The sequence below is a fragment of the Galleria mellonella genome, unplaced genomic scaffold (genome assembly GCF_026898425.1).
Source record: "Galleria mellonella isolate WM207_F2 unplaced genomic scaffold, CSIRO_AGI_GalMel_v1 utg96, whole genome shotgun sequence".
Lineage (NCBI taxonomy): Eukaryota > Metazoa > Arthropoda > Insecta > Lepidoptera > Pyralidae > Galleria > Galleria mellonella.
This window is the reverse complement of record NW_026442179.1, coordinates 3,869,728-3,885,216: the sequence shown is the minus strand read 5'-3', so window position 1 is coordinate 3,885,216 and position 15,489 is coordinate 3,869,728. Positions and strand designations below refer to the sequence as shown.

Here is a 15,489-nt window from a genome sequence, read left to right as displayed (position 1 = left end):
TAACTGTTGGTATTTAGCTTGAGATATCAGCTAATATTTCTATAGTGAAAGGGAATGGGATAAACACAATATAAAAAGTACGATAGAGATACAAGAGCAATTACAGAAAAAAACTTATTTCTAACATTAACAATAAATATTCATTTATTTTATGTTAATATTTGAAGGTGGATGCATAGGATCATGTTCCAGTATTGTCAAAATAAGGGCAGTGTCGATTTTTGTAAATTACTTGCTTTATTTATTGCTGAATCCACATATTATGATGGCTAAATAGGCCTTTAACCAGTTTCTTTAGTCTGTGATTTTGAAAATTTTGTTAGAATTTTTATTCATAATTTTGTGTGCGAGTTTGCTAAAATTGGATCTTAATGTATTACGATAATATAATACTGAACTAATAGTAGGTATTATAATCATTTTGCAATAATTCGAACAATAATATATCAGTTTATATTTATCAATAAACGGGATAAGCATTATTATAGGTAATTGTAAAACAAAATGACTCGACATGCACGGAATTGTACAGCTGGAGCCGTCTACACCTACCATGAGAAGAAAAAGGACGCTGCAGCCTCTGGTTACGGAACACAGAGTGAGCGAGTCGGCAAAGATTCCGTGAAGAACTTCGATTGTTGCAGCTTAACTTTACAACCTTGCAGGAATCCAGTCGTCACTAAAGAAGGTTACTTGTTTGACAAAGAGGCTATCTTGGAATACATAGTTTCGAAGAAGACAGAATATACGCGAAAGTTGAAGAACTATGAAAAACAATTGAAGAAGGAGGATGCAGAGAAAGCTGAGTTAGCAGCAGCAGAGAAAGAGGCAAATTTGATTAAATTCATGAATAGAGAGAAAAATATATCCTCTAATAGCACTTCTAAGTCTTCGGCATCTCCGTCCACTTCTAACTCGGTTTCCAATTTGGCAAATGGCAAAGACAAGGAACTTCCTAGTTTTTGGGTGCCATCTCAGCTTCCTGATGCTAAGGTGTCTAAACTTGAGAAACCGGATTCAACAGTGTACTGTCCTATTAGTGGTAAGCCATTGAAGATGAAGGATCTAATAGAAGTGAAATGGACTCTAGTAAATGATCCTGATGACAAGAAATCACTTATAGCCAAGGAGAACAGATACATGTGCCCTGTGACACATGACATCTTGAGTAATGCAGTGCCTTGTGCTGTTATCAGGTGAGATAAATATCATCAATCATATCAGCCTTTAACTGTTCACTGCTGAACATAAGCCTTAAGGGGTTTTGCCAGTAGTTGCCACACTTGGCAGGTGGGCTGGCAACCGCAGTTAGGCTTTAGATATGTTTTAATAGGGACGCTGCTGCTCATCTCTCACCCTCCCTTAGTCAATTCTTACCACACCTATGGGAAAAAAGGGGTAACCTATTCTATGCCATAATCATATGGCAAGAGATTTGTATTGTTTTTTAGTTTATACCTGATATAGTTATTAATATGCTGTATAATAATATTAAGTGTGTATTTTATACACCTTTGCTACTTGATACTTGTCAAAGCCATAATGTCTCAAATAATAGTAGCCTATCATTCCTACCTGTGTCAGGAGCATGCACTAAGAGATTTTCAGCTTTTATAAAATAACTAAGGTCTGGCAGTTATGGGCTCTTAGACTATAATTTATACACATGAACTGCACTGTGATGTTATAGAACACTAGATATTTCATGCTACTCCTTATCCCTTTCAGACCTGAACGATACGGGTGTGAGTTGTAACTTTAAAAAATTCTAAAACCACAGGCAATTCATTTTTACACACGAAGCTGAAATAACATGATAGTGAGATTTTAAACCAGCCAATAAGAAATCATTTTAGCAGTTAGGTGGTGCAGTAGTCTCGTGCGTGCCGGCAATATGGCTTGACTCCAAAACACGAAAATATATTTAATCTGAAAGAAAAAATCTTGGGTCTGAAAGGGTTATGCATTGTCATTCCTAAGGATTAAGGTGTTGTTAGTTGAACCATTTATTTACCAAGAGATAACCATTAGCATCCCAATCTCAATCCTATCAGCTAATAGCTGTCCACTGCTGAACATAGGTCTCCCCCTTAAGGTTTTTGCCAGTAGTTGCCTCACTTGGAGGATGAGTTGGCAACCCAAGTCGGACTTTGGTGATGTTTTAAGAGGGATGCTACTGCCCATTTCTTGCCTATTAAGTTCCCTTAGTAACCATTTACAACACTCACGAAAGTAAAGGGTGGCCCATACCACAGGGCAATATTAAATTAATTTTCAGGATGCTAAGCCCTTTAATACAGATGCATAATGTATTCTTAGCTACAAACACACACACTAAGAAAGCTGTAAATTAAATATATAATTTTCAGAACAACTGGCCATGTTGTCACAATGGAATGTGTCGAGAAGATCATAAAAAAGGACTGGCTCCATCCTCTGACTGGAGACAAGCTGAAGGAGAAAGACATCATACCAATGCAACGAGGAGGCACTGGTTATGCCCTCACCAACCAGAATTTAGAAGGGAAGAATGAACGGCCTGTTTTACAAGCTTAAAGTTATTTAAGTACCTGATAGTCTAATAATTTTAAACAGAAATGGATCTTATTTTGTTAATGATAAGGTGCAATGGAGTTAATTAAGAATATACAAGTGTGAGACATGATGAGAATTTAAGAGAGTAGTGGATATTTATCACAAGATTGTGAATTTGATCTTGTGTCTGGTGTTAAAAATTAGGTCATTTAATAAATTATTTTGGAAAAATTCAGAATTAATTAACATCAATCTTTTTTATCTTTTTAATGCGATTTTAGCATTATTAAATTATCTATAATATAAAAATGAATCCTTGAATGTATTGCTAAGGCAAATCTCGAGAACCGATTTCACTAATTCTTTTTTAAGAATATTCCTAGAAGAACGAAGATGGTTCTTACATAGAAAAAAATTTAAAAATTGCCTGAAAATGTCTAAAAACAACAATTCTACATTCCCATTCAAACGATTCATAATGACACTTAAAAGACAATTTGAACTTTAATACCATACCATAAAGTTCAAATGTTAGTAGAGGTCGTGGGAAGACAAAACAATTGAATGACGTGGCATGTGACACATATTGCCTTACTACTGCAAAAATAAATCCAATATTGTAATTACCTGTTTCTTATAATTTTAATCATTTGCCATCATTACAACTGCAGACTAGAAACTGGAAACACTAAAAATAAAATAAAACCCTTCTGATTTGGTAATTATATTTGCATGCCATATGCCATGCCACTAGTCTTTGTAAGTAAAAATTATTAAACTATAAACTGATAAAACACTTATACTTAATTATGTAAATTAAGTCCTATAATTCTGTCACTATCGACAATCAGAACTTTCCAATATCAGCATTGCCACATTTGATTCTCTTTTTATAAAATTCATTATGCATTTTGAAAATAAATATTACTTATATATGTTTTTATTAAATGGCATTTCAGATGAATCCCTTTATTTTTAAATCTTAATTGCATACCCATCTTATTCATATTTAGCGTAATAAATTGATTTTAAGTATGTAAGCATATATGCTGTACTAGCATGCGAAGTCAAGACGGGTGGCTAGTTAATAATAAATTATATCTTGTTTGGTCTGCTAAGTTTGAAACTAGATTGGGCTACATAATATGTCCAAAGTTATTATTACAGAATTTTCCTTTTATTTATTATACCACTAAAGTGGCTCATAAGCATACAGCCCACCTGATGGTAAGCGGTTTTTTTTTGATGGGTGAAAATGGAATGGTAACCTCGCCTGCGCTAACGAGATACGCTGGCGGAGCACCAGTGAAGGGTGATAGATGAGAATGAAAACAGGCCAGCTAACCCATCATGATGAATTCATCAGGAATTAACCATGATAGTTTCCAGGGGGAACCTCGAGGAGGTCGACCTGGTTGGGTATATTGCTAGCAATGGGATTCTCAGTCTTCATTACTAACAATCCCTTTCCCCCCGATGGTAAGCGGTTACCGTAGCCTATGAACACTTGCAATACCAGGGGCATTACGCGTGTGTTTGCGACCCTGAAGAAACCTCTTTACCCTTGGGGGAAAGGGATTGTTAGTAATGCGGATCAGTCACATTGCTAACAATATAAACTGTCAGATCGATCTCTAGAAACCATCGTGCCTGAATTCCAGGTGTACTTATCACATGGGTTAACTGACCTGCCCTTTCATTCTTCACTGGTGCCCAGCCAGTGTATACCGTTAGCACAGGCGGGTTACTATTTCATTATCCATTAAAAAAAAAACTTTTTATTCCTTCTTTGAAGATGTCTCTTGAAAAAACCTCAACAGGAAGCTCACTACATAACCTGAACGTTCGCGGGAGGAAACATCTCTGAAACTCCGTCGTACGTGACTATCTAGGCTCTAAGCGCTGAACTCCTTGTCGATGGTGGGCTGTACGATGATAGGAAGTGGTCAAAAATAAAGAATTTTACTGTTCTATTATTTATATATGTTGTAAACAAAAACTACAAAATGATAATATATCTATATTTTGTTCTAATTAAAAAATAGTATTAAATATAATACATATACATAATTAAATACATTTATTCAATTTACTATGAATTATGAAATGCAAATAAATCTAATTGAAAATCAACAGTATTATTTTTAATATCAGTCTCAGGGTAGGATAGGCACTCATTACCTAAGGACTCCAAAAAGTTCAATACTGATTGACCTTGGTCTGTTTGTAACCGATTGTCACTAGACAAGTGGTCGCTTTGGCTTACACTATTCAGAGGCAATTTATCTAGATGATCATCTTTGACGTGTATTAAACTTGGTTCTATTAGACCATCTGATTTCATATAATTGTCCGATTTTCCATCCGAAGAATCCATTACCCAATCTTTAGCTGTATGAAAATTGATATCATTTGTCACAACTGGCTCTTTACATGATAACTCTATAAAACTATCATCCCTTAATAAGTCTTGAAGGTCACAATTTTCATCTGCATTTGATTGCATTGCAATATCTTGTGGTTGGGTCGTCTCATTTTGTTCCTTATCTAGATCTAGAGGTCGTATCATTTGTACTCTACTGTATTGGGCAATTTTTTCAGGATCAATTTGAAACTTATTGAACACAGCCGCTGAAGGCTTTATAGGTGACGACCGTATATCGAAATGTGTGCTATGAAACTGTGTGTGGAGACCTTTTTTATTTTTCATATCTACTATAGTATTGGACTCCTTTGGGACTGTATCATCATTATTTTTATCATTGCTTATACTACTATTATCTAATATATTTATAGATTTAGGAGAAATCCTTATTGCACTTTGTTCATTTGGTGCATTATAGTTTATGAAATCTTCCATTCCCAACTCGATAACTGTATCACTCTCTGAAGACATTCTTATTCTTTTTGCTTTTAGTTCTTGTGATTTCTGCTGTTTCAGTTTCCATATCCGCTTACTGGCTGTGGGCCATTTATCAACTGCATTTATTCTTGCACAGTCGTCAACTTCATTCTCTGTATTAGCAATTTCTTCATTATGCTTTGATAGCCAAAGCTGTGAAGGCTTGCTTAGGTCTGCATTGAATTGATTCGGTTTTGGGGGAGGGTTGTGCCTACAAAATCCATCTTTGTCTTTCACGCAAGTGAGTGCGTCCATTGTAAAGTTGTATTTTCCAGGGTTCATGCCAAATAACCTGAAAAAAATTAACAATTAATTAAATTTCAATAGTATTATTTCTATTGATAATATTTTTTAATACATTTTTTTATTATCCCTGTGCTTTCCTTCCATATTGATTTTTTGCAGCACCAGTAAACAAGCTGATGGACTTGATCTAATAGCAAGTGATAATTATCATCTTTATAAACATAAAAACATACATATCACTATATATATGTCACAAATGTGATAGTTAACAAAAAAAATGGATGATTGTTAATTATACAGTTTTTTTTTATGAATAGTAATAGAATGGTAAGCCCGCCTGCACTAACGGTATATGCTGGGGGTACATCAGTGAGAGATGATAGGTGACAATGAAAAGGCAGGTTAGTTAGCCCATCGTAAAGAATAGACCTGGAATTCAGCACGATAGTTGCCAGGGGGACCCACTTAGAGGTCGACCTGCCAGGGTATATTGCTAGCAATAGGACTGGTAGTCTGCCTTACTAACAATCCCTTTCCCCCCACACAAACAGTTGAAGGGATTTAATATACGATTCCTATATCCTAACGCAGGTAAAGTTACAAATTACAACTAGTAGGCTTAGTACAGCCATGTTGGTGATACATACTTGCCAATATCGTCATTGACTGTACACAACTTCCCTTCGCAACCGTCAATCTTTTTGAGCAAACAAGGCAGCAGTGATTTGATTTTTTCTATAAGCTGCTCCAACTGTTGAATGAAGATGTTAGCTTGATCTTCTTCAGACCCACTCTTGATGATGGCCAGTAGACAGTGGAATAGGTTGGAGTGGATCTTAGCAGGTATATGGGTAGGATGATTTTCATAATGTTTTTGTAGTCTGTACAAACTGCAGAATTCCTGCAACAATAACAGTTATATAGCATGTGTATTATAATGTGTTATTAATGATAAAATCGGCTTCATTCGATCTAATTATTATAGGACTATAATGAATATAACCGCCTTTTTTTAAAAAAGAATCATCAAAATCGCTTCATGTCTGACAAAGATTTTTTCTTCCCCATCGCTTATTGGTTCTTCGAGCTATGTAACCAACCCATTGTGACTTCAGCTTGTTTGTCCTTCGGGCTATGTCGGTTACTTTGGTTCTTTTGTGGATATCCTCGTTTTGGATCTATCACGCAGAGACTCCGAGCATAGCCCTCCCGTAAGTAGATTAGCATGTACTAATAATACAAAAAGCCATGTAGGTTCTGGTATAGAATAAGAGGCGACCACAGAAGCTTATGGTGGAGCGATGGCCAGCAACGACCATCTTAAAACATTACCAAAAGTCAAACTGCAACTGCCCTCCCCCCCCTATGAGGGAGGCAATGTTCAGCAGTGGACAGTTAAGCTTAAGGTTAAGTTAAGCTTAAAGTTACAACAATAACAAAAAAAGCTTAGATGTATTTAGAGGGGGAGTCAGTTGGACTGTACGGGCCGTGGCCATCCCAGAATCATCTGGTGCCCATCTTAGCGTGCGAGCGAAGCTTCGTAAAGACATGTCTGATAGTACATATGCGCCTATTTCAAGGGTCCTGGCCCTCCCTCGAAAATAATCATAAATATGCCAATTGCAAAATGTCTTTGGCACATTGTTCACTACTCCGTAAAAGGTTTGACCTGAAGTGACTTACTGTAGAACATTGGAAGCAAGACACAACAGTGCCACTCTTTTTCCTCGGCTTCTGTGGTGCATTCTCGGGCACTATTTGCTTTGGAAATTTGACTTTTCTGCCACTTCTTGTAACTTTGGTCTGTAAATATATAATAGACATTTGTATAGTAAATTTGCCGTGAGGTCTGGGCTTAGAAGAAGCCACTTCTTCCTTTTCCGTGAGTGTTGTAAGAGGTAACTAAGGGAGAACGAAAAATGGGCATCAGAGTCCCTCTTAAAATATCACCGAAAGCTTAATTGCGGTTGCCAATCCAAGCGTGGCAACTATTAGCAAAATCCTCTTTGTGGGGAGATCTATGTCCAGCAGTGGACAGTTAACGGCTGATATGATGATGATGATGATACAAAATTTCATAACATTTGTAACAAACTCATTTTCACATTTTTCATTTATAATATTTCTAAGGATTACAATTGTTTGTTTGGAGGGAAAGGGATTGTTACTAATGGGGTCTAATTCATACATTCTTAGCAATATACCCTATCTGGTCGACCTCCACGTGGAAAAACCTCCTCCCTGGAAACCGTCGTGATTAATTTTAGTGGAATTCGTAACGACGGGCTAACTGACCTGCCTTTTCATCCTCACCTGTCATCCCTCACTGGTGCCCCAGCAGCGTATCCCGATAGCGCAGGCGGGGTTACCATTCCATTATCACCCATTAAAAAAAAATTGTTTTATAATAAAATATTTTATTCTATCTCTTAGTTATCAGAACGAGGCTCGTCCACCCGTGAAGGATTCCACCAGCCACACCATAAGTGAAACGTATGAAGAGATGACCTTAGTGCTACCGGAGGGGATGATTTGCCGCGAGTATGACACTGCGTTGGATAGTGACAAGCACTTCTTATAAGTATTATATTAATGTAAACAGCAGAATAGAGTAGTAAAACATATTTGTAATGTACATACATACATACATATCTGTCACGCCTATCTCCCATTAGGGTAGGTAGAAACAATGGAACGCCAAATGCTTCGATTCAAACAAACCTCTTCCGCTTCTTCCACATTAATGTAATGTATGTATGTATGTAATGTATATGTAATTAATATATGGACACGTTTTGTAAAATAATACGAAACATTCTATAAGCAACTTTAACAGATAAATTTCAATGGAATATAATGGATTGAGCTCCCTGTCGAGGTTTTTCCAAGAGATTACAGCAGGTTCTTCAAAATGGGGGTAAAAAGGTTTCTTCAGGGTCGGCAACGCGTTCATAGGCTACGGTAACCGCTTACCATCAGGTGGACCATATTCAATTCAATAAATACTTGACTTTCATTGAATAAATACTCACTTCCACTGGCGTCCCATGTTCCTCTTCTTCTGATTCTTGTGTGGGCAACGGTACTTCCTTCTCTGGTTCGATTGTAATCTTTTGCACCTTTTTCACTTCTTTCTTGACTTCATCCTTCTTATTTTTAATAACAAATTTATTCTTGCCAACCACTGTTAAATCTTTTGGAGATACAACTCTAAAATAATTTAAAGAATTTTATTAATAACTATCCCACTAGGCTTTGCAGGGGTAGGTATTTTTTTGTATTTTGATGGGTGAAAATGGAATGGTGACCCCGCCTGCGCTAACGGTATACGCTGGCGGAGCACCAGCGAAGGGTGATAGATGAGAATGAAAACAGGCCAGTTAGCACATCATGATGAATTCATCAGGAATTAACCATGATAGTTTCCAGAAGGAACCGCGAGGAGGTCGACCTGGCTGGGTATATAGTTAGCAATGGGGTGGCATGAGTAGGTAGAATTTTTTAAATTAATACATAGTCACAAAGGCTGTATATTATTATACTTATAACTCGACAGTAGCATTCTATAGGTGAAAATATTTTTAAAATCAATTTTCGAATTTATCCATTACAAACAAACAAACAAACAATCTTTCCTCTTTATAATACTTGTATAATTAAAAGAAAAACTGAAAGTGTAAAACTTTTTCTGTATTTACATCATATAGTAAGCTCTTAGCATCAGGCTAGATGTATGGTTGTCGGTGAATTTAATAGTAAGGAACAACCAGTGTAGCACACTCATTAAATTTAATTATAAACATCTTTGACATTATTTTTTTTATGAATCTACATAGTTTTTAATTGGAATGCAATTTCAGTTACAAAGAAAGGGCAAGAAACTCAGTTATTGCTTATATAAAACAAAAATTTAGTTTTAAAAATTGAATTACTACAACAACAATCAAATAATCAATTGCTTTATCTATTTTTTGTATGTCTGTGGGACCCAGTAGGAGAAAGCCTTTTACACTGTGGTATTTAAACTGTAAAAGATATGTAAACAAATAATAGTATAGTACTAAATGCAGCCTGTAAAACAAGAATATTTATTTCTTACTGAACATACTTATGATGTTACCTATAATTACTACATACTTACTTGTATATAAATCGTGTGTTTGTTACTGGATCATAGGTTGGTTCTACAGGTATTTTTTCTGGATCACTAAATATTTTCAACGCTTGGTTGACCATCTTCATCTGTTCATCGCTCAGTTGATTAAGGCTGCAACATGATATTACAATATTTTTTTGCATTTTGCATTAAGTATTTGCTTACATCTTCATCAGACACACAAAGCAGTGATTTATTAATTTGTCTAAAGGTGTCTTGTATAGAAATAAAATACGCATCGCAAAATGAGTTTGGTAAATTTAAGAATTTTATAAAAAAAATACTATTTTTTTGGGGCTATTGCCAAATCAAACTCAAGGTTCATTTGATCATGTATGAGTATGAGTACTGTGTACTACACGTCTTAATTCGATGTCTAGTTAACATTTACTACAACTCTGAATGTAGGAAACAAACAAATACAGAAAACTTCAATTTACCCTAATTGGGGTTTTCATAATAATGGACATTATATTTAGACATGTATTATAAAGTATATACACACAAAAGGAGAATATTGTGTACAATGAATTATGAATTTTCCAAAGAAACCAGAAAATAATCCATTTAATCAATTACATATTATTTTTTGTTATTTTTAAATCCTTGTTTCTTTTGGAAAAATGTTCAGTTTCACTAGTAGAATATGGTATTGATTTTAAACTTCATGTTGCTGCAATGGAATATTGTATAATAAATTATTTATTTACCTGTGATATGTTTCGCCTAGTTTCAATAACTGAACTGATGTGTGTTTAGGCGGAGTGGGGCTCGGTGTGCTGCAAAATACATTAGATTACATTTTATTTAGGAATAACTAAAATCGAAAATTTTTAATTATCCCTGTGGATTAGCATAGAATAGATATAGTCTTTATTCAAATAAACTTGTTTATCTCATCCTTAAACCTTAAAATCGTCAACTTTTTATGATTGTACTGCAGGGTTTGGGATGTTGTTATCTGCTAAGAAAAAGTCGTAAAAAACTCAGCAGTTACTCTTTCCAAATTATTAATTACAAGATAATTTTACATTTGTATTTGTACTGTGATTTTAATTAGCATTAAATTAGCACACACAAGTAGCACTTGTTCACAAGTATGATGGACGAGTCAGTCATCATAGTGGTCAACCATATTTTAGGGAACTCAACAACCTGGCCCATCACACCACCATCAGTTAAGGCTTTATAGTGAGTTGAGTACAAATTATGTCAATGCATTGTCTATGTGATTATCCATACTACTAGTGTATACTATTAATGCAGGGGCCACCTATTATCATTCCATTAGCATTCGTTTAAAAAAATATTTATAATAAGTGACTGAGTGTTTTTTTTTTAATTTAAAAAGTTATACATAATTACAAATTTTGCCAAGATTCAATCTTGGCAACACACTTTACACATAATATTTATTTACTTATTAAACACATAGAAATATTAATCTATTATATTTTGTTTGAATACAACAATTTGTGAGTAATAAATACAATACAACACACATGTTCATTTAAAAGAACTTATAAGAAGCAAATAGTAAAATGAAACATAAGTGTTAAAGAAAGACCAAACTGGCTGGGTACCATTAGACCCATCACTACATGTGTGCTATAATTTCAAATAGCTGCATTTTTGTTGAAAAATAACTACCATGAGTCATACTGTATTATTAAATATTTATGTTAGCTTTACTCGGGTTTTAAATTAAATTATAGACAGTGCTCATGAATAAGGGCTCGTATTAAGTTCAAAAATTAGTTGGGCACACCTGAATTTAAAATATGAGAAAAGCCAACATATATAATACATACTGCTGCATTTTTTTTTTATTTTTTAATACAATTACATACAACATTCATATCACAGCAATTATAATTTTTACTGTAAATATCATTCACCTTTTTTAGATGAATAATGGATCCTCTGCTTTTGTTAATTGTTTACAATTGCAGATTAGTTACTTATTAAAACTATATGATTTAATTAAGTTACAACATACTTCTCTTTTGGTTTTATCTTTGACAATGTTCTTTCTTGTGGAGGTTTGAGAGCATTTGTGAAGTTTTTCATTTTAACTATTTTCCTTTCAACTGTCACTTTTGGCACCGTGTTTACTACTGTAGTAACAGCAGTGGGGGTCGTCGTCACCGGCTTGAACACTATGTTGTTGATTGGTACATATTGTTTGTTTGTCTGAACATTTTTAGGCAACAAGAAACTTGCCAATTTCAAGTTGTTCCCCACTTTGTTATCTTGTTTCTTGAGAATCCGAGGTTTGGATATATTGACAACATTATTTGCAATGTTGTTTTCTAAAATACCACTGTTCTCGTAAAATCTTTTTAGGTTATCGCTGACTGGTTTTTGTTCTTCGATGGTATTTTGTGTCACAACATACGACCTCCCCTGCAAGTTGAACAATAATTAATCAATTTGTATGAACACTTTTGATCCTCCAATAAATAGATAAACAAAAATGCTATAATTACCTGTATGGCGCCAGGATTTTGTACCAAATAAACTGGTGTATATTGACAACTATCAATGACGATATTTTCTTGTGACGTAGCCATATTTCATATATTGCTAATTTAATTACCGAAATGCATTTCAATACAGTTTATTACGATAATTTATAAAAAATACTACAAATTATACGACAAACAATAACTATTGACAAATTGACACACAGCACAGATAAGAATAATGACTTAGATCTAAAGCACACACAAATATAGTTTGTGTTACCATATTTGAAATTTTATGATGTCATTATTTTTCTTCTTAGTCTATGAATCATAATTATAGAAAAACTCACATTTATGCAGTTTATCTTGCAAGTTGCAATGTCGTTCTTATACTAAATCAAGTTGCTATAGCATAGCAAAATAGGTAATTGAATATAAGGATAGCTTAATAAGCTCATAATAAAACTCATATGAATAAATATCATGTTATTTTCATGTACTTAATTTATTTTTTAATCACTATCACCAAATTTATATTTTAAAAGAGATATTTTGTTTACATGTGAACAATTCCTTTAATCATAAATATATTTTTAAATTGGCAACTTCTTTTCCTTTTTGGCCTTAAACAAACCAGTGATGTGCGTCTTACTGATTTTAAATCTTTGTAAAAATAATAATTTTTATATCGATTCTAAGACTGACATTAGTACTAATGTGTTTGAAAAGTTATTCACGTACTTCATATATCTGAAACAAAAATTTTCTCAATTGGCTTCTGAAGCTTATTTTATATTTAAAATAATAAATCTTTACGTATTTAATAATTTTTCAAAAAAGAATGAAACGATAAAAAAAGACATATATTTAAGATAAACATGTTATTAGAGTCTATTTTAATAAAACTTGTTAAACGTGATCATAAACTATTGCTAATGTCCAATAGTAGTGCAACGAAAAACGGTTAATTAGTTGATAGTGTATTTTTCTGATAATTCCAATTTTTTTCATTAAATTTTATTAAAATAAACTGTAATATACGATTAGCGCAAATATATTTTTAAATCATGTGTGTCGGGTATTGTGACGTATCTATAAATATTTGAGACTGAATTCAAGTTTGCATGATTCGACTTTGGTACATCACTAGCCAAAACTAACCTCTTTTTCTATCCGTCAAGCTTTGCAACACAAGGTGATTATACTAGAAAAATAATTAAAATTGTGAAAAATACAATAAAATTGTATGTTTTACGTATTTGCAGTTGTACTGTACCATAATTAAAATATAGCAATATAGTTTGCTTCTATATTTTTGGTCATTGTGTTATTTCATGAATGATGGATACATGTGGCGAATGGTACATTGGTGTAACGTGTTGCTTTTCTTACAGGCGCGAAGATGACAAATTCCAAGGGTTACCGTCGCGGTACAAGGGACTTGTTCGCCCGCAAGTTCCGCACACATGGAACCATTCCTCTCGCCACGTACATGAAAGTGTACAAAATTGGCGACATCGTTGACATTAGGGTGTGTATTTATGAACACTCCACACTAATTTGATCTTATTAGGTTCGAGCCTCTCAATAAAACTTGGATTCCTAGTAGTTTTACTTATTAGTATAATTACTAGGGATCCATTATTCTCCCAATCAGTCCAAGATAATGTTTTATTTTTATTAGTAATAATATATAATAAAGTTCAAACAACCTTTGCTGACTATATAATACTTTGCCTATATAATACTGTTTCTTTGTCATTACCATAGCAATGTTCTGAATAGAATATTGCTTATTATTTACTATGCTGGCTAGACACCTTGGCCTTAAGTTTTTATTTCAGTTTTTTTGTTATTTTTATTCAAATTCAGTCTAACTGTTGTAATAATTGACTTGGGACAAATGTAAATCAGAAATGAAATTAAGTCATAAATTATTAAATAAATAAATAGGATCCTGCTTTATAGAATAATGTATTGATTTATTAAAATAATGTAAATATAAATGTTTTATAAAAGACAGGTAAATCAGATCTAAGGTAAATTTAAAAAAGTTGAAATTAATACAATTTTTTATTTATAGGGTAATGGTGCAGTCCAAAAGGGTATGCCACACAAAGTGTATCATGGTAAAACTGGTAGAGTTTACAATGTAACAGCACATGCTCTCGGAGTCATTGTCAACAAGAGGGTGCGAGGAAGAATCATCCCCAAACGCATTAACATCCGCATTGAACACGTCAAGCACTCCAAGTGCAGACAGGACTTCTTGAAGAGAGTCAAGGAGAATGAGAGGCTCCTCAAAGAAGCAAAAGCTGCCAACAAAGTCGTCAAGTTGAAGAGACAACCTGCTCCCCCCAAAGCTGCTCACATCGTCAGTGGTGCAGAGAAACCAGTGTTACTGGCTCCCATCCCATATGAGTTTGTAGCTTAAAAATTGAAATAAATTACTTTTAAGTATATATATTTTTTATTATTTTTTTTACTATTCGAATTTTAGATTTAACCCAAACTTTAGTCCTATTTAATGTTCGATTTTTATATAAAACTTACATCCCATTCCATCCTATGAGGTTGAATAGAAAAGAAGCCAACCTTTTTTAAGGGTTCAAATTACCTTCATTCTATTCATATTAAACTACATCAAAGTTCGATTAAGATATATAGTTATAAAAATTGAATTAGGTATTAGACTCTTTTAAACTTATAAAATTTGTTTTTTTTTTCTTATGTTTATAATATTTATTCAGAGGATCTTAAATACTACATAAAATTTGTTATATACTACTGTACTTCACTAGGACATATTTACTCATAGACATAGTATATCATAAAAAGAAAACATGATAAAACAGCTTTTTCTGAGCCTTAGAAAAAGTTTGAATTAACTTTTGCCTGTTACTTTGTACGCGTTGATTTCTAAAGTAGGAAAACCAATTAGACTACTTCTAGGTGGTGTATCAAGGTAGAACATGATGTATCAGATTTTAAGTTAGTACCTTTAGAAATATAACTGTGGCAACTACATCTGATTCGGTGCAGTAGTTTTTGTGTGATGCTGGAACTTACACATATAGATAGACAAAATTTCAGAAAAATATTGTATTCTATTGAATTACACCAGTGGGAGACTTTGTACAAAAGTCGTTTGCTATCCGGTAGAAACATGAATGGGACAGAGG

At 33.7% G+C, this 15,489-nt stretch overlaps 3 protein-coding genes across 6 annotated transcripts in view; 2 read left to right on the top strand and 1 right to left on the bottom strand.

Moving 5' to 3' along the window:
• The window catches only part of LOC113523427 (60S ribosomal protein L21), a 112,266-nt gene extending 97,497 nt beyond the window's left edge, over positions 1-14,769 (top strand). The window contains exons 1-3 of one of the 3 annotated variants that reach the window (XM_026909402.3): positions 13,355-13,502; positions 13,702-13,838; positions 14,391-14,769. In XM_026909402.3, coding sequence (XP_026765203.1) covers positions 13,710-13,838; positions 14,391-14,741 — 480 coding nt within the window. In that variant the 5' untranslated portion in view covers positions 13,355-13,502; positions 13,702-13,709 and the 3' untranslated portion in view covers positions 14,742-14,769. Of the gene's footprint in view, positions 1-13,354; positions 13,552-13,701; positions 13,839-14,390 lie in introns of those variants that run through there. The other 2 variants (XM_026909403.3, XM_052902744.1) reach the window with 2 other exon arrangements.
• Positions 226-3,161, top strand: LOC113523384 (nitric oxide synthase-interacting protein homolog). Of its 2 annotated transcripts, XM_031907631.2 has the most exons (3): positions 226-403; positions 489-1,196; positions 2,370-3,161. In XM_031907631.2, exons 2-3 carry the CDS (start codon positions 505-507, stop codon positions 2,554-2,556), a joined length of 879 nt encoding a protein of 292 aa, XP_031763491.1. In that variant the 5' UTR covers positions 226-403; positions 489-504; the 3' UTR covers positions 2,557-3,161. The 2 variants fall into 2 exon arrangements, with proteins under 2 accessions (XP_031763491.1, XP_026765138.1); XM_026909337.3 differs by having other exon boundaries at positions 227-1,196.
• On the bottom strand, positions 4,543-12,559 carry LOC113523408 (uncharacterized). The gene is made up of 8 exons (XM_026909370.3): positions 12,329-12,559; positions 11,839-12,245; positions 10,550-10,618; positions 9,825-9,950; positions 8,716-8,893; positions 7,367-7,486; positions 6,331-6,584; positions 4,543-5,729 (listed from the first exon to the last, which is right to left on the bottom strand). The coding sequence occupies exons 1-8, from the start codon at positions 12,410-12,412 to the stop codon at positions 4,628-4,630; spliced, it is 2,340 nt and encodes a 779-aa protein (XP_026765171.2). The 5' UTR covers positions 12,413-12,559; the 3' UTR covers positions 4,543-4,627.
• Positions 14,770-15,489: the final 720 nt, after the last annotated feature.

Excerpts from the sequence above, each read along its gene's own strand:
- LOC113523408 (XM_026909370.3), bottom strand. The coding sequence starts at position 12,412 with ATGGCTACGTCACAAGAAAATATCGTCATTGATAGTTGTCAATATACA. Across the intron at positions 12,246-12,328 it reads AAAATCCTGGCGCCATACAG|GGGAGGTCGTATGTTGTGAC; the intron begins GTAATTATAGCA and ends TTCAACTTGCAG. Across the intron at positions 6,585-7,366 it reads CTTGCTTCCAATGTTCTACA|GAATTCTGCAGTTTGTACAG; the intron begins GTAAGTCACTTC and ends TTATTGTTGCAG.
- LOC113523384 (XM_031907631.2), top strand. The coding sequence starts at position 505 with ATGACTCGACATGCACGGAATTGTACAGCTGGAGCCGTCTACACCTAC. Across the intron at positions 1,197-2,369 it reads GTGCCTTGTGCTGTTATCAG|AACAACTGGCCATGTTGTCA; the intron begins GTGAGATAAATA and ends TATAATTTTCAG.